The sequence below is a fragment of the Podarcis raffonei genome, chromosome 12 (assembly GCF_027172205.1).
Source record: "Podarcis raffonei isolate rPodRaf1 chromosome 12, rPodRaf1.pri, whole genome shotgun sequence".
Classification (NCBI taxonomy): domain Eukaryota; kingdom Metazoa; phylum Chordata; class Lepidosauria; order Squamata; family Lacertidae; genus Podarcis; species Podarcis raffonei.
In genome coordinates, this window is record NC_070613.1 from 39577118 (window position 1) to 39599127 (window position 22010).

At 40.5% G+C, this 22010-nt stretch overlaps 1 protein-coding gene across 1 annotated transcript in view; it reads left to right on the forward strand.

Annotated features, from left to right (window-relative positions):
* KCNH8 (potassium voltage-gated channel subfamily H member 8) overlaps nt 1-22010 on the forward strand; it is a 162710-nt gene that overhangs the window by 72449 nt on the left and 68251 nt on the right. Inside the window, exons 4-5 of the mRNA XM_053410068.1 lie at nt 9165-9292; nt 13881-14121. Coding sequence (XP_053266043.1) covers nt 9165-9292; nt 13881-14121 — 369 coding nt within the window. The remainder of the gene's footprint in view (nt 1-9164; nt 9293-13880; nt 14122-22010) is intronic.

Sequence of the window (22010 nt, forward strand, 5' to 3'; positions counted from 1 at the left end):
TTAGTTGAATCACCAAATGTATTAATTACTTCCTGATCTTATAGATGAACACTGGCAACATGTTTCCTTGATCTAATTTAGCCGGCTGTTTATATGTTTGTGTGGGCCAGGCTGAAAAGAGCAAATAAATGGGGAAATAGACATATAATGCCTTGCATCCTAGACCACCTATTCATCACCATCTTGCCTAGGATCCCTGGCTTCCCTTCCCTTCTCTTCCTGGGCCTTTCTACTTATTGCTGACATTCCTCTAGCAATTGCCTGCTCTTTTACCCACAGTGTTAAAAAATATCCACCATTACGCATAGTAAAAATAAAAATAAAAATCCTAATAAAAATGTAAAAGCATTTTAATGCAAATTTCTCATAATATACACATTTTATATGCAATTTGCCTGATAGTCACCTTTTTGCAACCAATTTATCCTAATATAAAGCACTTTATGTTATTTCACTGATATATGCATTTTGATGCACACATTCCCCTAATATACACATTTTAGAAAACATTATCACAAAATTTGGAGAAGAGTAAATATTGAAGGAAAGCTATTTTCTGTTCACATATTACTTTGGAAGGTTCAAAGTAGGTAGGTTCGTATTAAATCCTAACAGAACCGAATTTCTCTGCCATTCCTAGTGTTAATTTAAACAGATGCCCACTCAAAAACAATAATCAAACCCAGATATCACGGACACAATGTGGTTCATAAGATTACAGTACTTGAGAAAGGATTGGGGCATAATCTATAAATAGGTTAGCAGATGAAGCTTTAGGTAACCACCATCCACTTACTTGAAGGTAAAGGGACCCCTGACTATTAGGTCCAGTACGACTCTGGGGTTGGGGCGCTCATCTCGCTCTATAGGCCGAGAGAGCCAGCGTACAGCTTCCGGGTCATGTGGCCAGCATGACTAAGCCGCTTCTGGCGAACCAGAGCAGCGCACGGAAATGCTGTTTACCTTCCCGCTGGAGCAGTACCTATTTATCTACTTGCACTTTGTGCTTTCGTACTGCTAGGTTGGCAGGAGCAGGGACCGAGCAACGGGAGCTCACCCCCTCGCGGGGATTCGAACTACCGACCTTCTGATTGGCAAGCCCTAGGCTCTGTGGTTTAACCCACAGTGCCACCCACGTTGTGCATATCCACTTACTTACATAAGAAGAATTATTGAGATAAGGGGCATTCTGCAGATACCAGAAGGCCAGTATCTTGTTTCCTAAAGTGGCCAACCAGACACCCCTCTGAAGCCCATGAATAAAGCACAAAGGTATAGCAACTGACATTCATAGGTGAACATCTGCACATCTTGGACAATAAATTGCATGGGTTTGTCAATTCATGCTGATTATGAAGTTCTTGGAAAGATGCTTAGCCTCTGTGGCACAGGTTTTTATAAAGACTTGTTCACCCAATTATTGTGGCAGATTCTTCCCAAACCTGCATCACTATGGAAGATCTCATCTGTGGCAATAGACTCACCTGCATTGCTTCAGCCCTTTGAGACCAAGTGAGCCACACTTATAAGATGTGAGATTTCTTAGAAAAGCAGTCAACAAATAACTATCATTGAATGCCTGGCTTTGCTCCTGAATTATGAATAATCTTTATCATCTTCCAGGGACTAAAGTTTCACTGCAGGATAGAAACATTTCTCAGATGAGAAAGGTCACTTAATAAACAGAGGAATATACTCAAGAGCTGAACCAACTGTATGCAAAGACACAGAATCTGCTCAATTGCAGCAGCATTTGTGCAGAGAAAATTCATTCAAGTCAAAGGAAATTCTTTGCACAGTGAAAAGCATGATGGCAGGATTTTGCTGCAGCATTCAAAGACTGACAGAATGTAGAATCAATGCAAATATTTCATCTTCTGAATAAAATATAGGCCTGGTGTTGATGGCTGGTAACTATTCTGGCCATATGATTATCACCATGGCTACTCTATAGCCATCTGTTCTCAATTACTATTATGTGCCAATGACACCTACATTCTGGACATAGAGTAAATAATGCAACAGTATGTTGTCCTGTGCTTTTATTTGGCTTAGGTTTTCTTTTGAGCTTCTGAGGTCCAGGTTTTCACAAAATTTGGAATGTTGGGCAGAGGTTTAGAATGTGGCAGAAAATTGAGCTTGGTGCAAATTTCAGTTATTTTTTGAGGGAAGAGCTAAAGCAAAACTTGTATTGGGTCTGCTGATGCAAGGCCACAGTTCTGCCTCCCCAGCATATGCTCAATGATGCAGCTTTGACTTTCTCTTGGTTTTGAACCTTTCTGTTTGAGATGTCGCGCCAGCGTCTCTCTCTCCCCCACTCCTATTTTATTACTCACCCTTCACCCTAAGGACTCATGCTGAGAATGCTGAGAATCTCAATTTTGGGGGTGCATTTTTTCAATCCATTAAGGATTTAATAGAGTTTAAAAGGTGTGATCGATCTCAGGAGCTTGTGTCAGAGCTGAGCCATAGGTTTCTTTGGGAGGCAGGAGTCCAAGCTGAGAAGTTTGAACTAGATGATAAACCCAGAATCAACTTGGATCAGCATTGCCTGATCCTCATAAGCAATAAAGTATCCTGTACATTAAGTTTAGTTTCATTATTTCTACCAATACCTTTCCAAACATCTTTCCAATGAGCTAAAACTTTGTTTCTGTTTGTTTGGGTTTGGGGGACGGTATTTAGGATGATGATGACAACGATGGTAATGATGATGATTTATTTTATTTATACCCCACCCATCTGGCTGGGTTGCCCCAGCCACTCTGGGTGGCTTCCAACACATATAAAAACGTAATAAAATGCCAAATATTAAAAATATTAATGTTTTTTTAAAAAACATTGGGACATCACCACACATTGTGTAAATGTATATAAAAATAACACCTTGATGACTTTTCAGGTTTCAAACTTGTGATTGTGAGTTCAAATAATGCACCTGGAAGAACTGCTAAAGCAAGGAGGGCGCACAATATTGGTTAAAGGCACAAATTTAGTTAAACTAAATTATTTTGCTACCTGACAGAATAATGAAAGTGCAAATCTACCATATTCAAGGCAGACCTAATTCATTAATGATTGCATGAATCATTCATGCAAAGTATGAACAGGGCTACTTTGAGAATCAGTTGCTTAAAACCTATGTGGCATTTGAAGAAACATTTTTAGAGTCTTTCTTCATATCTTTGTGTTGCGAGCAGTCTAAATAGGGAAAATCTTCCACATAAAAGCACAATATAAATAAAGGAACTTTTTTTAAAGACCTGTCACATCATGAGAGGCAGATATCGGCCCCCGAAACATAATTAAAATCCGTCAGATAAGACTACCCACTAAAATACAATAAAAGTAAAGCATAATATCTACCAAAGTATTGAGTTGCATCTAGACTAAGAGATTGTACACACTTTCGCTTGTCCTACCACTTCCCCTCAGTAAAACTCGTCGTTTACCACTGAATTGGAACAAACATCTCTAGATTTTTGCAAATTGATGTTTGTTCCAATTCAGCGATAAGCAGCTGGTTTTCCTGGGGAAAGCGGCAAGGCCAATAAAAAACTGCTTAGACCCACAAGACAAGTGGAAACCTCTCAGATATGTGCTTTTGGGGCACAGAACAAGCGGAACAGTGTACAAGCCCTATGTTAGTGGTACCACGTTCCCACTGAAATCAGTGAAGCAACAAGCTTGAGCTGCAACCCTTTCCCTCTAGGAATAAGCAGCATTGAACTCAATGGGACCATGTTGTGCATGTTTCTGGCAAATTCTACTGATAACAGCAGGGCCTTTTCAATAAGGTTGTGCGAATCTAGAATAGCCTACTGAGAAGTCCATTAGCAAGCCTCCATGTTGATGTTTCAAAAGAACACAATACCTTGTTTGTCATTCAGTTCACATTGGTGGGGTTTGAACCCTCACACAGCATTTTTTTTTAAAAAAAAGACTACATTTTAGTGCACTTTTCTGGATATGGGTGAGGTTTGGTTCTTACTCTAAGGCATGGATAGGAAACCTCTGGTATTCAAGTGGCCGGGAGTTGTTGGAGTCCAACAACATCTGTAGCATCACAGATTCCTCATCCGTGTTCTAGGGTAAGGATTCTTCCTGCTGCTTGGTTAAGTCTTCAGACTTGGGCCTCACATACCCTATTGAGAGCCACATCAGCAAAGCTTTATCTAATCAGAATCCATTGTGTCACCTGCACCTATGTTTTCCACAATAGAACTTTGGTCAAATCTGAGATAACAGCACAGGAATTTTCCTAGGTTTGGATTTGATATCCCGCTTTATCACTTCCTGAAGGAGTCTCAAAGCGGCTAACATTCTCCTTTCCCTTCCTCCCCCACAACAAACACTCTGTGAGGTGAGTGGGGCTGAGAGACTTCAGAGAAGTGTGACTGGCCCAAGGTCACCCAGCAGCTGCATGTGGAGGAGCGGAGACGCGAACCCTGTTCCCCAGATTACGAGACTACCGCTCTTAACCACTACACCACACTGGCTCTCTGCCAGTGAATCAGTCCAGCACATTTCCCTCTAATAATCCGAGCCAAGCCTACCATTAGGCTGTGTGAAGCAACAGCCTCAGGTAGCGGATGCTTAGGGCCAGCGGTAGCAATCTCACCTATTCCTACTGAGCCACCAGCCATTGCCCTTGGGCACCACATGGTATCTTCTGGCCACCCTAATCTGGCTTGCTGCTTCAAGGTTTGGTACTGAAGTAAGATTCAACTGTTGGTCCTGGAGTATGCTTCTGTAAGTAGAATTAGAGGAGGCACTTCTTGTTCTTCGCTTCAGGCACCAAAAGGTTTTACGCCAGTCCTGCTAACCACAGGCAGTCAGATGCCTCCAGAAGCAGGACGTTATGATTTAGGTGGCAGCCCTGAGATTGTATCCAGGAACCACAAGTATAATCTATCTCTTTTTAGACTTAATATGTGGACTAAATGAACATAAATAAGCAAAGGAGAGGGTGGCATTCTTATACACATTCATTTTCCAGGAACTCCTTCATGGTTGAGAAAGAAGCCTCTGGTCTCAATGTCTGTCCTGTGTGTGTGTGTGTGTGTGTGTGTGTGTAAGTATGTTTTCTGTTTTGACTTAATATTTATGGCTGCCACCTAAATCAAGAAAACTATTAGATGCACACTGTTGCAAATTAGCTTGAAAATATGCCACCATTCTTCCCCACTGTTGTATAAGATTTTATATCAGATTTATATCGGTTTCAGGTTTCCCTGACACCTGGCCTGCCCCTTAAACCATTTGTTTTGAGTAATGCAGAGATAAGCTGCCATAGTTTTTGTAGTCTGCGATGCAATGCTCTTTATTTAATCATATCTGCCTGAGATATATTAGAGGCATTCCTCAACTGTTTTCTGCATAAATGTGGCTTTCTGGAAATACTGCAAAATCCCTCTTTTTCCTCTCTTGTATAGCTCTAGCTGATTGCTGTGGCATAAATCACAGAATTCTGTCTAGGTTCCTTCACTGTGTTATTCCAGTGACTATTTGTATCATTACAGGTGGGACTTACAAGAAAATGTTGCTGCATAAAGTGTTCCTGTTCCTGTTCCAGCTGACTGGATGGAACCCTGCCTGTTTCTAAGATATCCCCAGTGCTTTTTTCTGGGGGTATGCATATCCCTAAACATTTTGTGAATCTAAGTTTGGCTTCGAGAGGTAGTATTTCAATATGAGTAGGAAAATGAGAGTACCCCTAAGCATTTTTTTAAAGGAAAAAAAGGACTGGATATTCCATTCTGTTTCTCTCGTTCCAACAATTAGTCAGCCTTCCGTGGCCTTTAACCACAGAAGCAACTTATGTGCTGGTAACAGTGACAGATTAAGGACCACTTCCCAGGCTATGAACCTGCTTCTTCTGGGGGAGTTCAATGCTATCTAGCGCAGGATTGCCACTGTGTCCTTCAACATTACTTTAGCCTGGCATTGATGGCATTGATTTAGCACTCCTGCTGCTTTACCTTCAATTTGGTGAAAAAGAGTAATAGAGTTAAGTGTCATCAACTTATTCATAACACTTCACCCCAGGTCTCTGGATGGCCTTTCTCAGTGATTTCATGCAAATGTTGAATAGCATGGCGGACCAAATGGAACCCTACAGACCCCATGGCATAATGCCAAGGATCTGAGAAGGAGTCTTCCAGAACCACCTTCTGGGATTGCTTGAACCCCCCCCCCCCGTTGAAATGGATCTGGAAACTCAGGCTCATCCAAAGAATGCCTGGACAACTACCAGCCTTTCAAACACCTTGTCCGTTAGCAACTTCCTGATAATTGTTAATATCTTCTGGTTCCGGAGCAGGTTTTTGTTTAGAGGCAGCCAAAGCATTTGGTCTCTCAAGAAGACATTTATCTCAAGAAGAATTTATCATCTTCTGGATCCAGCAAGCCAGCATATTTTACCCCAGTGTAAATTACATTGGATTCCTATGATTTATAATTCTTTGTGTCTTTCAGCAATGAAATAAGCTGCCTATGGAAGTTAGTGAATTCCTTTTCTGGATGCTTTTGAGGAAAGAGAAGAAAGACATTGGTTAGGGGTGATTCTGATAGAATGTGGCCTCTCTTCTTAATCTCTGAGGGGCCCTGAAAGTTAATAAAATGTGTGAATTCAGGAAGAGTGTGCCAGTGCTTTCTCCAGTGTGAGAACTCCATCCAAATACCTCGTATTTAGCGGTGGCTTATAATGATTTGAAGATTAGGATGTTCATTCTAATGCAAAAAAAAGCTGTTAAAATAAAAGTCAGTGCATTCAAGTAGATGGCATGATGCTAGAAAAGTCTTTGGGGGTTTCACAGCAGTGTTTAAAAAAGGCTCCTTAGTCAGCTCTGCAGGGTGAATGAAACATGTCCAGAATCATTTTAGGGAGAGGTGATTGCCCCTCTGTGTTGCCTCACTAATGGACTTGCTTTCCATTTAAGCCTTCACATCAATCATGTAGGCATCAAGTCTCGCTGTTTCCTTTTGTGCAGACGTCAAGATGCACTTTTTATCTATTGCTGATTTCTTGCTGTGCTAATTGGGTTTTCTTCACCTCATCTGTATATTTGGCATTGATTTTAATTACGCTTGCTTGATGGACAGCTTAGTTTGAAGCTCCCCAAATTCCTTTTCTCATTTCTAGCAAAAAGTTTAAGTTTACAATTACTTGAGGAAAGGGTGCAAGACTTCATTAAAAATAATAATCACCAAATTGTTCCCATTGTACCTGAAATGCTTTTATTGAACAAGCCTGGACATTTGTGGGTGATTACCTACTTCATGAGATGCTAAAGTTGGAATTGTGAGCAGCAAATCAAATAAATCAATTAATGTAATAATTACACACAATCAGTGTGTGAACAGATATATATTCTTAAGGCTGAAGTTCTGTATCCACTTCCCTGGGAGCAAGTCCTGTTGAACTCAATGAGACTTGCTTTGGAATAGACATATTACAGCAGAGCTTTTCAAACTGTGTGTCACAGCACATTAGTGTGTCGGATGCAATATGTAGGTATGTCACACGAACACTCCCTGTGCTCTTCCCAGGGCTGGAAAAGGGTTAGTTTAATCTCTGCTTTGCTTTTGCACGTCTAAAAAACATGTCACCAACATGAAAAGTTTGGGAAGCTCTGTATTACAGGATTGCACTGTTAGTGTGGTATAAATTGTTTCTATACACATTTATTCCGATCCACAGCATTTGTTTTCCAGGCAAGTAATGTGTTTTCAAACCCCTTCTGCGACATTGAGGGTCCCGCCAGGTGTCCAAATAGAAGAGCATCCCAGATGATGTGGACAGAGTTGGCATATCCTCTGTGTTGATTCATGGGCAATAGGCAATTCACAGCCCAACTCACATTGAGTTCCTTGGTGCCTACTGCACAGATAACTGAACTCTTGCAGTCACAGTGTTTTACACATTGTTGTAACTTGATATGATTCACAATGATACTCTCATTCCTAGTTAGTAGCTTTATATTTGTGGGGTTATCTGTATAGCAGCAACTATCATCTTTCCGAGAGCAGGATCATTCTCCAGAACAGGTTGTAGGTGTGTGTCATGCTATGTCACAGTACGTTCAAATGATCCCAGCATTTTAACGAATATAGGTCAAACTCTGCTCTAATTTACACAAGGATAAACCCAGAGATACTCTACTGAAGCTATGGCAACTGCATTGAATGGAGGGCAGCATAAATGATACCTCAGTTGGCCATTGTGTAAAATGAAATAAAAAAATCTTAGTTTAAATCAGCACCACAATTAGAAATCTGAAAGCTGGAAAACAAGCGAATGCTGAATTCTAGCCCTCATGGATTGCCTGTACTAAGATAACAGCTACAGGAGAAGAAAATGACATTTCGTTTTCTGAACATACAGAAACATTGGTGATCAGCTGTATACTTAAATACGATTCCGTACAGATGAACTGTTGGTCCACTTCCCAGGATTCATGAGGATCGGGGAATACATATGTGGACACAGAAGTGATTCCTGAGTTGATGGTGGTTTGGAGGAGCCAATAAGGACTGGGGGGGGTGTCCAAAATTTGGAGGATCTATAAGGATTAATACACAATGGGAATATTAGAAAGCACTAGATCTGTGACTTTTATGATTCAGTCATGGGGGACATATGTGGCCTGTGATTTAGCGGTGGTGGTGTGTTGAGGCACCTCGCAAAACAATTATGTATTTTGAAGAGAATTCATTTCACTAGATCAAACTTTTGTGTGCATGACCAAGTAGACCTTCTGTCTCTCTCTCCCCTTCCCTCCCCCTCCCCTTCTCCTCTCCCTCCCACACCCAAATCCACCCGCACTCTCTTTCTCCCGACTCCTGCAGCACCCCTCTTTCTTCCCATTGCTCACTCTATTTCCCTATTCCCAGTCCCCATTTTGCTCCCCCTTCCCTTCTACCCTTACAGTCTAACCACTATACCACAGTGTGTCTCTCTGTTGAATTAGGGTTGGTGCCTTCTATGAAAATTAATTCAATTTTAAAACGGAAAGGAAGCAAAACCCAAACAAACGAAATGAAACAAATAAATAGCCATCTGGGGCTTAGACTGCCAAAGTGGTGAAACTTGAAATAGCAGTGGTTCAGTGTCCAGAAGTGCTGTCTGCATTGTTTAATATTGTCTCATCTTTGTTCTTCAGAAAAATTCAAAGGAAGAGGGAGAGCAGGATCACATTTTGATTCAGCCCGCAGACGGAGTAGAGCAGTCCTTTATCACATCTCTGGACACCTACAAAGAAGAGAAAAGAACAAATTAAAAATTAATAATGTAGGTGTAGAGCACTAAGCTTCTTTTTGTGTGGTTATTTGTACAGTGAATTTTCTTCTAACTCAGAAGAGTTTCTCTAATGGGTACTACTAATCATTTGTAATTTTATTTGTAGTACGTTCTTGCTCTCAAGTTTCTTTTCAATAATGCAATATGGAAGGTCAATATATAAAGCAAAAAACTATGCCAGTATAATATTTTTATAGAGAATGAATTGAGCTATATTACAAGACAAGGGCAGAACACAATAGAGGCTGTCTGGGACCTTGGCTTTTCATATAGGTGACACATAAGCTTGCAGATCAATGCCATTCATTTTCACAGCTGCAAGCTTCTTTATGTTTTCTTTTCTCTAGCAAAGTTCTTAAAACCGATTCTAATGTAGTAGATAAGGAATTTCCCTGCTGGATGCACACAATCTCCAAGCTTCTCTGGATTTTGAGCCAATTCAGAATACCCTAATCCCTTGTGTTAGGAATTTGATTGTTTTCCTTCTCCTAGAAATGTTGTAGTATTGTTGAAACTCCTTTGGACTTCCTTAGTATTCTGCAAAAGTTTCATATGGAGGAACTTCCATATTAAGTAGGAACAGCCTAGGGATGTGTAGAACTCACATAGATAATGTAACCTCCGGTAATGTCAGAGGCGTGCTCTCATATGAATGGTACCATTTCATATACAGTGGGTTCAGAGTCCATCTCTGAGAGCCAAAGTAGATGCGATACTAATGGTGTTCCCACTATTAACAGGAGTGAAATTGCTGTACCAACCCCTTACCTGAATGAGACTCTGAAAGGAATTTCCAAAGGGGGGGGGGCAAATATGTGACCTGGGATGATGTGACCAATCATGGGGGAGTGGACCAGGCCAGTTTTAGGGCTACTCCAACCCCTCCTTGTCTTTTAGATCATCTGTGGTTGGGTGGAGCCAAACAAGTAGAAGCTGATCACCTTGGGTGGTCAGTGAAGGCAGCTGAGAAAATAAAGATGAAATCCTATGCCACCCTGAGGCATTATAGGGTTGTGGGTTCATAGGAGCAATCAACCATAGCCCCAGGCTAGGGGGAAGTGGTTTCAGGGTGTCTACAGGGATGGGCCGGGACACTTGGATGAATGCTTTTTTGTACATGTTTGGTCCTCACTCCTCAAGGCTCATCTAGAAAGAAGGAGGGATGATGTACCCTTAATGAAGTACCTTTTAGAAGACATCTGAAGGCAGCCCTGTTTAGCGAAGCTTTTAATGTTTAACAGACTATTGTATTTTAATATTTTGTTGTACCCCAGCCACTCTGGGTGGGGTATAAATAAATATAATAATAATAATAATAATAATCACTGAATGGCATGCTCAGGGGATGACAAGAGGGGTGCTCTCCTCTAAGCAATGAATGAACTCCCTTGCCCTCACTTATTAATTGGCTCTTGATTTGCAGATCATCTCGCGTTATATTTGAATAATACACTGGCTCTTGAGTCCTCTTCACAGGTGTTGGGGCAAATGCATTGTTAGCAATTGAAGAGCAGATTTGATCCTTTCCTCTATCAACGTTCTAATAAAAAAATGCCCCCCACCTGTGCCTACTACTAGGCTTGGAAAGAAAGGTCCCATTGGTACCAGTAGAGGCTACCACTCCCATGTGGGGTGGGATTTTAATTTGGACTACAGTGAGGGAGGAAAGAGTTAAACCTGCTAACGGGCTGTTTGTTTATTTTATTTTATTTTAAAAAGCATAGACATGATGGCTAACAATACATTTAGCATCATATACAGTTTGGCTCTGAAAAGGGGCATAGGATACCCTTGCTTTTCTCCCATTTCTTATGCCTGTGTGCTATGGAAAGATACAGTGTCATACTACACACCCATCCTCCCAAATGCTGGGCTGTTCATCATCTTGCTGATTGATACTTGTGGAGGTTGCCTTCTTCCCACCCAACTCCTGCTTTAACTGTTGAGCCACATGTACAAAATAGTTTTCACCATGCATGTCGGTTTGGCCAGATACACAGTTTGCCCTGAACCAGGGCAGCAGCGTTTAGAACTGGAATGTTTTTAGCACAGTTGCTCATATTGCCATTGCAAGTTTAAAGCATGAGGTATTTTTAGTAATTCATTACTTTCAGTCTCCCTTTAATTGGCAGCAAGACTTTGAATCAAATCATTGCTGTTGTAAATAAAACCTAGAAGCTGAGGAGATTTCTCCCTGGATTTGAAATGGATGTGTGTAGCTTGGTAGAATACATAAATTGATCTTCTTGTGCTTTAATTGCAATCATAGTCTCTGCTAAGGCTTCTATGATGCACATCTCTAACTAACCACAGCTGACAAATAAGCCTACAAAATACACTTGCTGTTTTTGTAGGCTGGTTTCTTTTGCACCAGACCTTTGGACTAATGCTTCTACAAGATGCCCTAATGCAATCTCAGCTACAAGTGGATACAATTTTAATTGTGTGCATTGATTAACACATTACTTTGCTCTTGCATCCCCACTTTTTGCTTGTCCTGTACTCGTGTTTTGCTTGTTTTAATCCACATCAAGCTGGGAAGGACATTTTGGCAACCAGGAAGCCATATGAGTTCATGTCTTGAAAATGTTTTTTTAAAAGCTTGCATGACTGAGAAGTTGAAATATACCGGATGCTCCAATCAGTTTCTTGCCACTCTGTTGCTCCTTGATAAAAATCCTGCTATAACACACAAAGTGGCCAAATTTTGTGCAACAGCAATCAAAATATGACATATAATGATTAGCACCCATTCTATATTAGTATAATATATAATATATTGACCGATGGACACTTCTAGGTCAGAAGGTTTTCCATTCTGACAGATAAATGACCACCCAGAACTGCTTTTTTATGCATATGTGATTTTATTTCATTTTATCTTGTTTTCAGCTTCCACAAAATTTTAATTGGCATTTTGCTCTTAATACTGGTCATTGAACGTAATAAAATGACTTGTAGTACACTTCTCAAATGGAGGGTATATTGAGCTGGGAGCTTGTTGGAGCTTGTATTTTGTTGTTCTCTGAATTTTAATTTTTAATTATGGTGAGATGATCCTGGGAAAGAAAGGCTTGATATTTAATATGTAAATATTAAGTGTATTTAATATTTTCTGATGAAAATAATAATATAATGTAAACATATGCTTAATCCACCCCTTGGAATTTATGAGATGAGCAATTCACCCTGAGATCAGAAAGCAGCAGGGCAAGGCAGAGAGTTTTAGATTCACTAACACATCTGAAACTCTGTTAAACATGCACCAGCCAGGATGGGAAGTGTGATGGTGGGCTTTTATTTTTATTTTTTGCTATGCCAGCTCCAGGCTGGTGTCACTGAGGAGCCCTTTAGGGAATTCACAGGGCTTTAGATTCAGAAGTCTCAAAGCCACTGGTCACCTGCCTCCAGACAAACTATTTCTGGGCTTTCTGGGCTCTACAATCAGCATGCCACTCCCACAGGAAGCACCATCCCCATCCTTGTTCTTTTTATTATAGAATCATAGAATTGTAGAGTTGGAAGGGACCTTTAGGGTCTACTAGTCCAACCCCCCTGCAAAGCATCAAACACTGCTTAAAAACCTCCAAGGAAGGAAAGAGTCCACTACCTTCTAAGGGAATCTGTTCCACTTTTGAACAGCTTGTACCATCGGAAAGTTATTCCTGTAGTTTAGTCTCCTTTCTTGTAACTTGAATCTGTTGGTTCGGGTTCTAAGCTCCAGAACAGGAGAAAGCTGGCTTGCTCTATCTTCCATGTGACAGCCCTTTAGATATTTGAAGATGGCTATCATATCTCCATTCAGTCTCCTCTTACCCAGGCCAAACATACCCAGCTCCCTCAACCATTCCTCATAAGGCTTGGTTTTCTAACTTACCACCTACTTGGGCAAAGCTTGGGACTTTACTAAACTTTACTTAACTTTGGTTAGATTGTGTTCATACTTAGCAAAGTACTCTGACATCAGTGCCTATAGTTGAAACAACAACACACAAAATGATTTACCCTTTTTTGCAGCTACAACAATAAAGAGACAGAAAGTATGGCTTTAGTGTTGCATTGCCAAGCATTATTTTTTAATACCCGAGGTGGGCAGGTCAGCCAAGACCTTACATGAACTGTCAGTTTAAAAGGTCAAGGATTCTGTAATGGATGCTTCAGAAATGGCTGTAGCTAAACTGAAAATGCCAGCTTATGCTGGTAACAGCACCTCTCAGGAGAAGCACCATGCATTTTCTCTGGATTTATAATGCAACAGCCGCTCTCTTGAGCACTTTTGGCCTCTTTACTGAGTTAGCATCGAGGATTTTCCCTTTCCATTTCTGGCAGAAAGTGTTTCCATTCTCCTCCCTTACGGTTAAAATAACCCTGCAGTACATTAATGTGAAGTGCGATTATGCTGAGCCCATGGAAGGAAGATTAAAGGAACAATATCAGCAAATTTAGCTTTGGTGGGCAATGTGTGGGTGGGGGAGGGCAGCTTTTACAAAGTTGTAAGACTACCAAAAAGTTTTCCATTAGTTGTCAAATAAGAACTGATGCATTGTATATTGATTCTCTTTCTCTCTTTCTCTTCCAGAATGTTTTTGTAGATAAACCAGCATTTCCAGAATACAAAGTTTCAGATGCAAAAAAGTCGAAATTCATACTTTTGCATTTTAGCACTTTCAAAGCTGGCTGGGACTGGCTTATTTTATTGGCGACGTTTTATGTTGCCGTGACTGTACCTTACAATGTTTGCTTTATTGGCAACGATGATCTATCTACAACCCGAAGCACAACTGTCAGTGACATTGCAGTGGAAATTCTTTTTATCATAGGTAAGACACACCTCTTCTCTTTCCGCTTTGCTCATTTCGTGGCTCTGAAAATAACTATAGGTTTTTGACAAGAAGAAATAATGCTGCATTCAAATATCTGTATTTATTTTCTGGCATGGCTGACCATACTGTTAGGCAGAGCAAAACAGACAGTCTCAGACAGCATATTTTGTTGTGCCATCAAAGGGAAGCAGTTAGTGATTTAGGCTGTAATCCTGTGTACACTAACCTAGCAGAAAGGTACACTAAATTCAGTAGGACTTAACAGCTAAGTAGAGGTGAATGGAATTGATCCGTTGATGAAAATAAGAATAATAAATTGTGGCAGAGGAAGGGGGAGTGAAGGTGCCACTTGGATTTCCATCTTTAGTCATCAATATATATTGGACTGTTTCTGTTTTTGTGGACAGCTCATTACAAAGTACAGATGATAGATGCCTGTCAAATTACCAGGCATCACTAACTGACTGACAAGGCATTTAAGCTGGTGTACTTGCATTTTAAGCCATCCCTTCCCTACTTAGAGCATATGCAGAGCACCTTTCCCTCTGATTAATTTCAGAGAAGCCTCACATATTTGGGAATTCAAGCTTTAAGGGTATGGTTTCAGGGCAATCCCGAATCTCCTTTTGAAAGTTATCCATTGCATCTACTTCAATTACAAAATGATCAGGGTCCTTGACTATGAAAGGGGTCTGTGAATCATGGTATCAGTTTGATGTTTGTATATCAAAGCAAACTTGCACAAGTGTCAGACGGTAGTCATGGAAACTCTTACTCTGTGATAAGAGCCACAAGTGGATTAAACTCACTTGAAGCTATCTTTGGTCCATCTGGCTCAACATGATTTACACAGACTCCCCAGGATTTGATCAGAAGTCTTTCCCAGTCTAACCTGGAAATCCTGGAGATTGAACCAGTGACTTTTTTGAATGCAAACAAATGCTCTACCACTGACTTTCCTTGACAACAGTCCTTCCAAATGGTGACTTCTATGAGCTTCCCGCTCTGGTGGGAAGGTAAACAGTATTTCCATGCACTGCTCTGGTTCGCCAGAAGTGGCTTAGTCATGCTGGCCACATGACCCGGAAGCTGTACGCCGGCTCCCTTGGCCAAAAAAGCGAGATGAGCGCCGCAACCCCAGAATCGGTCATGACTGGACCTAATGGTCAGGGGTCCCTTTACCTTTAAGAATAGTTCATTCTCCTACATTCTATATCAAACCGAGGCTGAGGATAGAATTCGGAATTCTGATGACTAGGTTTAACTTTTTTTAAAAAAAAGCGCCTCACATTTCCTATCAACATATCAACACCTGATATGAACTGAGAGAATTAGCTGCATTATTCACAAATTCATCCATTAAATCCATCATTGACTAATGCCTTAGAATTTGCCTTCTTTCACCAACCACAGATGCTATCCATCTAATATATTATTCTCCAGTACACATAACTTGTACAGGGTGTAGAAAGATGTGTTCTTCCCTGTACAACACCAGGCTGGGCTGCTGTGCATACAATTTACTAGGGTTGTTGCTATTGCTATGCAAATAGAGAATAACAATGAAGGATAATGAAGTTAAGCCTATGCTGATGTGACATTTCATTATGTCTTAACTAGAGTTAAAATTGGGAGGGCTCTTTGAAATTAATGTCATGCCTGGTTTGCCCCTGGGACCTTCTGCATTAAAAACTGATGCTCTACCACTTAGATCCCCCCCCCCCAAATTTTGGGGTGTATTTGTTTTGTGACTTTCTCTCCTCCCAGTAACTCAGAGCAGCTACCAATAGCATTTGGAGAAATGTTTCTTTGAGTGGAAGGCTCAAAGTCCAATACACACACTATTGATCTGATGTATCATTAAGGCAGCTTCTTCATAAAGGCTGCTTCAGTCCCAGGGAAGCTAGTGGAATTTATTTTAGAGTATTTTAAGGGAAATATGCTATTGTGCAGAGCAGCTATGAACAAACAACAAAGATTGGAGTCACCTTAATTTTTAACTGAAGCCACAGAGAGAAAGAATAAGAAATTACTGGCTGAGATATACAGACCCACCACTGATTTCTTCTGCCACATGGAGAGGCAATTTAACACCACCCGCTTTCATTAATGCATCCATGCACAAATTTCATGGCATTTATGACAAGGACATAAAGAAATGGACATTCTTCATCTCAGCTCTTTCTGTCTGTGATACTATTGCATCTCATGCCTGCCTTGTATGTGTGTGAATTATTTTGAATGGCTGTACGTCAGAAATTTCATTGCCTTGTCAGGCCATGTAGATGAGAAAGTCTGAGGCCTGCAGGTAAGCAATTATGATGGCCACTCTGTAAAGCCAGAGTCAGCAGAGAGGGAGACTGTACAGAAGAGATGCAGAGGCAGAGGTTTTTTAAATCATTCAACATCTGTGCATGGCCTAGTTGACAGATGCCAGTGTTTTAACTTTGGTAGCTTGGTACATGTACATTTATAATGCAAAATAGGCTTATAGAATCAAAGAATCATAGAACTGTAGAGTTGGAAGGAACCATGAAGATAATCTTGCCCAACCTTCTGCAACTGTACTATCCCTCATCTTACCACCTTTCAAATCAGCATGTTTTCATTAGGCATTTTGAGATGTATCTCACAATGACAGTCTTATGGAACGTTAAAAAATTATTTCAGATCTGCTGGAAGTTAACATGGGAACTTTTAAACTTTTGGAAGGCATTCACAAGTCACTTAATGTGAGGTGGAATTTTAGAAAATGCAGATGGGTGGATTGATTCAAAATGACCCCCAGTTTTCCAGCCTGAGACATGCACTATTAGGAAACATGATACGTTAAAAATTACCTATGAATGTGAAACTGATTTTGTAGTTGTTTTTCTTTATCCGCATGTGTTGCTTACCTTGTGGAAGGGCTTTAGATTCCATTCCACCCGTCTGTATCATCATACCTGAAGAATGGGGAAACATCACTTAAAAAAATTAAAAAGAGGGCTGTCCAAAAAGGATAGCCATTTTGGACACGATATTGACTCAACTTTACTGGAGCAACTTCTTTGAAGTCAAGGGTTTCAGCATGAATCCACATCAGGAGTATTTAAAAAGCTCAGAATCGTCGTAGATTTAAAAGCAGAAGTTCAAAAGCTTTTGTTTCTGATGTTTTTGAACTGTTTTATATTTGTTTTATGGTTCTCTTTTGTAGGCTCTCTTTTGGAAATCTAGATTAATAAAATTATGGCTGTTGGGGTTTGTTTGTTTGTTTTAAAAAAGAATTGTTGTAGATTGAAAGCCTTAGTAAGTAGGAAGAAAGCAGAAACAATGAAAGTGTTTATAATCCCTTATAATTTCTATGAATGTTCCCTTCTTCCGTGTTTCAGATTACATGGATGTTTATTCAGGAGCATAAGTGCAGGAACACAGCCTATTCAGGAACATAATGACTTCAGGAACATAATTATCACAATAGTGGGCAATCAAATGTGGACTTTGAAGTAGGAATACAGAGAGAGAGAGAGCCATTTTGAAACAGGGAAGTGGGGACCATAGAATCATAGCATTGTAGAGTTTGGAAGGACCTTGAGGCTCATCTAGTCCAATCCCTTGCAGGAATTGCAGCTAAAGAATCCCCGGCCACCCAAGCGCTGTTTAAAAACCTCTAATGAAGGGGGGGGGGTGTCTACCACCTTCCGAGGTAGTCCATTCCACTGCGAGACTCAGTGTCAGAAAGTTCTTCCTAATGTTCAGTTGGAATCTCCTTTCTTGGAAATTTGAATCCAGGAGAAAATAAGTTAGCTCCATCTTCATGAGACAACCCTCCAGACATTTGAAGATGGCTATCATAGCTTCTCTCAGACTTCTGTTCTTCAGGCTAAACATGTCCAACTCCCTCAACTGTTCCTCATAAGGAAGGCTTGGTTTCCAGACCCATGATCATCTTGGTTACCCTCCTCTGCCTACATTCCAGCTTGTCAATATCCTCCTTAAACTGTGGTGCCCAGAACTGGACACGGTAATCCAGATGGGATTTGGCCAAGGCAGAATAGAATTATACTATTACTTCCCTTGATCTGGGCATTACTGTTGATGCAACCAAGAAATGCATTAGCTTTTTTGCTGCAACATAACACAGTTCACTCGTGTTGAGATTGTGGTCTACTAAGACCCCTAGATCCTTTTCACGTGTACTGTTGTCAAGTCAGGTGAACCTTATATTTGTCCCTACCCAAATTCATTTTGTTAGTTTCAGCCCAGTTCTGCAAGGTCATCTTGAATCCTGATTCTATCTTCTGAAGTATTAGCTACTCTTCCCAGTTTGGTGTCATCTGCAAATTTGATGAGCATCCTATCAATTCCTTAATCCGAGTCACTTATAGGTCCCAACCATGCAGGCAAAATAACTTATAGTTAGTAGAGCATGAGACTTTTTATCTCAGGGTCATTCCGCAGGGAGTTGGACTACATGACTCTTTTGGTCCCTTCCAACTCTACGATTCTATGTCTACTTAGAAGTAAGGTCTATTGAAATCAATGAGGTTTACTCCCAAGTAAGTGAAGTTATAATCACATTCTATATATGTTTTGAAACAGGTCAATAATAATAAATTACTTTTTGTGACTCTTAGTTGGCTTTTACATTTAGAAAACTGAACCATGGCAGCTCAATAAGTAGATAGCTATCTTCTAATCTCTTGTTTAGGTCTGTTGTCATGTTTTCCATTACTAGAATAGACCAAAGTGGCTATTTATCTATTTCTTCTCAGCAGGAATGGTCGGGCTTTCTCCCTTTCCTTGTAATGAATGAGTGCTCCTGATTTGTGGGTTTAATCTGATTGATAAACCAGGCTTTGAATGTTGCCCCAATTTTATTTCTAAACAGACTGGAATACTGTACTTTAATTAAGAACTAAACTTGAAAATTATTACTTAGGGGTGCTTTTTTCTTTTTCTTTTTTTACTGTCAAAGTCACCACATCTTAAGCGTCTGAAAAATAAAACAAAACAAATAGCAATGAGACCAATTAAATAAATGTGCAGCTTTTAGAAGGTCGGGAAGTAAAGCCTAATTAATCTTCTCTGGATGTGACTTTTGTAGAATAATGACTATTCAGTGACAGCAAGAAAGAAATGTAGGGGGGAAAGCCATTGCTGAAGAAAAGTTTAAAATTTGCCAGTATTGCCTGATTGAGTAAAAAGTCAAAGGGGTGAAGAACAATATGCCCAGTGAAAATGTTCCAGTGCTTTGATTGCTTTTCATCAGAAACTCTTTAGTGGCAACACTCTGCAGGCATAATAGTTGGCCACAAAAGGAACTAGGATCTTATGTATATTTATAAGCAAATCAGGAAGTAGGGCTGAGAAAAAGCAATTATGAAACCTGACATGCTTGTCACAAGCCATATTAGCGTTAGATGCTGTATGTGCACATTCAAGGATGATATTTGCACACTTCTGAGCACAGAAGCTAAAACAGCCCGTCTCTCTCCAGCTTAATGACCTAGGCAGAACCTTCAGTCGCATCCAGGGATGGCATAGCAGGGCTTCCTTGAAAACCTTGGTGTGCAAATTGGAGTCTGGCATCACAAGCGTGTCTCACTGGAGCAAATTCTTTCCCCTGCTGATATTACCCATGATAGAGAGTTATATGGTCCCCAGTTTATAATCTAGATTATATTAAGAACCCAAAGTGGAATAGAGAGAGGCCATGTGCCACTTTAGAGCTGAAGTGTAAAATAGTGCAAAACCTGGCAGTTTGTGTGTCGTATTCAGTCACTTGTGCCTTTACAAAAAGAAAAAAGAAAAAGTTATAGAGAGCAACTGTAAAATTGCAGTGGAATATTTTCCCTCTTGTGGCTTAGAAGCCTTTACAACTTTACTGAAGGTGCTACAAAAAAACTGTTAGTGGTGTGCAACATGATATCTACAACAAGACAAAGGACCATTTCAAAACATTTCCTCGCCTCTCTCCTCTTTTACATATATTTCAGAGCTAGGTGATTACTAACATTTGAAAAGGTTCTGGGGCTAATTAACCCCTGCCTTGTGCCAGTTTTAACACTACATTGAACTGCTGTTAGAGTCAAATGTTTTGCTGGATTAATGAATGCACCAAGAAGAATACATTTCTAGTGTAAAGCACAAGCTCTAAGCATCAATCAGTATTATGCACACTTACCAGGGATTCCCACCGAACTTACTTTTGAGTAGATGAGCAGAGGTTTATTTTAAATTCATTGGATCTACTTCTGAGTAGACCCACATAGGAACATACAGCACACTGAAGACATTTTCATCTTAAAAAATGGCTAAAGCATGGTTCATATTTTTATAGTAATTTTTTTTAATGCCTAAAGACAATAGGTTATTGTGGTTCTCCAGATGTATGGTTTCTGTTCACAAGTGATATAGACTGTGATGTAGCCAGAAGCCAAGCTATAGCTCTTGATAGTTGCATGTCACTACCAGGGACTTCACACTGCCCTGTGGAGTTTCCTGTTTGCAGAGCTCCTGCTGCACATCCAGGGGATACATAGTGCCAAATGGCTCTAGATCAGCAGTACAGTGGTACCTCGGGTTACATACGCTTCAGGTTACAGACTCCGCTAACCCAGAAATATTACCTCGGGTTAAGAACTTTGCTTCAAGATGAGAACAGAAATTGTGCTCCAGTGGTGCGGCAGCAGCGGGAGGCCCCATTAGCTAAAGTGGTGCTTCAGGTTAAGAACAGTTTCAGGTTAAGAACGGACTTCCAGAACGAATTAAGTACTTAACCCAAGGCACCACTGTAAAAGTCGAGACTTGCAGGGGAAATAGGGTGGGTTCACTCTGCGTTACATCACTCCCAGTTTGCAAGATTCATATTATGTTACAGCAGCTTCAGCCCAAAGGGTAGAATCTGTTCACTTTATATTGCAGCGATACCTGTTTGAAAGGTAGCTCCTAGGTTCACTTTACATGACTACAGCTCCAGTTTGTAAGGGTAGCCCAGGATTCACTTTAGGTTACTGCAGCTCAGCTGTGTCAGAGGTGAAGTGCAGCATCTGCAGCCCTGTCATCCAGAAAAAATCCTTCCTTCCTTAGCTGTCTAGTACAGAGAGGGCACCACCATCCTTCTCAGGGTGGTGTGTGAGGGCAGTGTAAAGGACCACAAGATCCACGATCCACTGGAACTACATGGATTCAGCCAGGGTGAACAACAAGTCATTCAACTCCAACATCTCACTGAAGAACTTTGCTTCAAGATGAGAACAGAAATCGTGCTCCGGTGGTGCAGCGGCAGCAGGAGGCCCCACTAGCTAAAGTGGTGCTTCAGGTTAAGAACGGACCTCTAGAACGAATTAAGTACTTAACCCGATGTACCACTGTATTGCAGTTAAGGCAAAAATGGCAATGTATGTGAAGTTTCAGCCAACGTCAGCATGACAACATTTTTCTCATGGTTTCTTTTCAGAGGCCATGCATTGCAGTCTCTTTCTCATACACACACATTTTGCAAAATAGATTAAAAAAAACAATCTTGCATTCTGAGTTATCTCAGGGAAAGGCAACTGCTGCCCAGCCTGGTCCATGGGTGCTATTACTGAAAACAAAATGGTGCAAATTGAATTGCAGAGATGCAATTTCTGATTGAGATGACATGAACTGAAATGGTCAGATACAAGCAAAGCATTATATAAACTCTGTGCAAGTTTTTGATAGAGGGAAAATATAATAATGCTAGGACCTGCAGCTTCTAGCAAAATTCCTTTGACATTCTGTAGATGTTAGAGCAATGTTCTCCTTGACACCAGTAAGAGCTATATGCCTGAGGGCAATATATGGTCCTCATCTTCTGGAACATGATAATAATTGAGACAACTGCCAGAATCTGAACTTTTGTTTGGATTTTAACATGC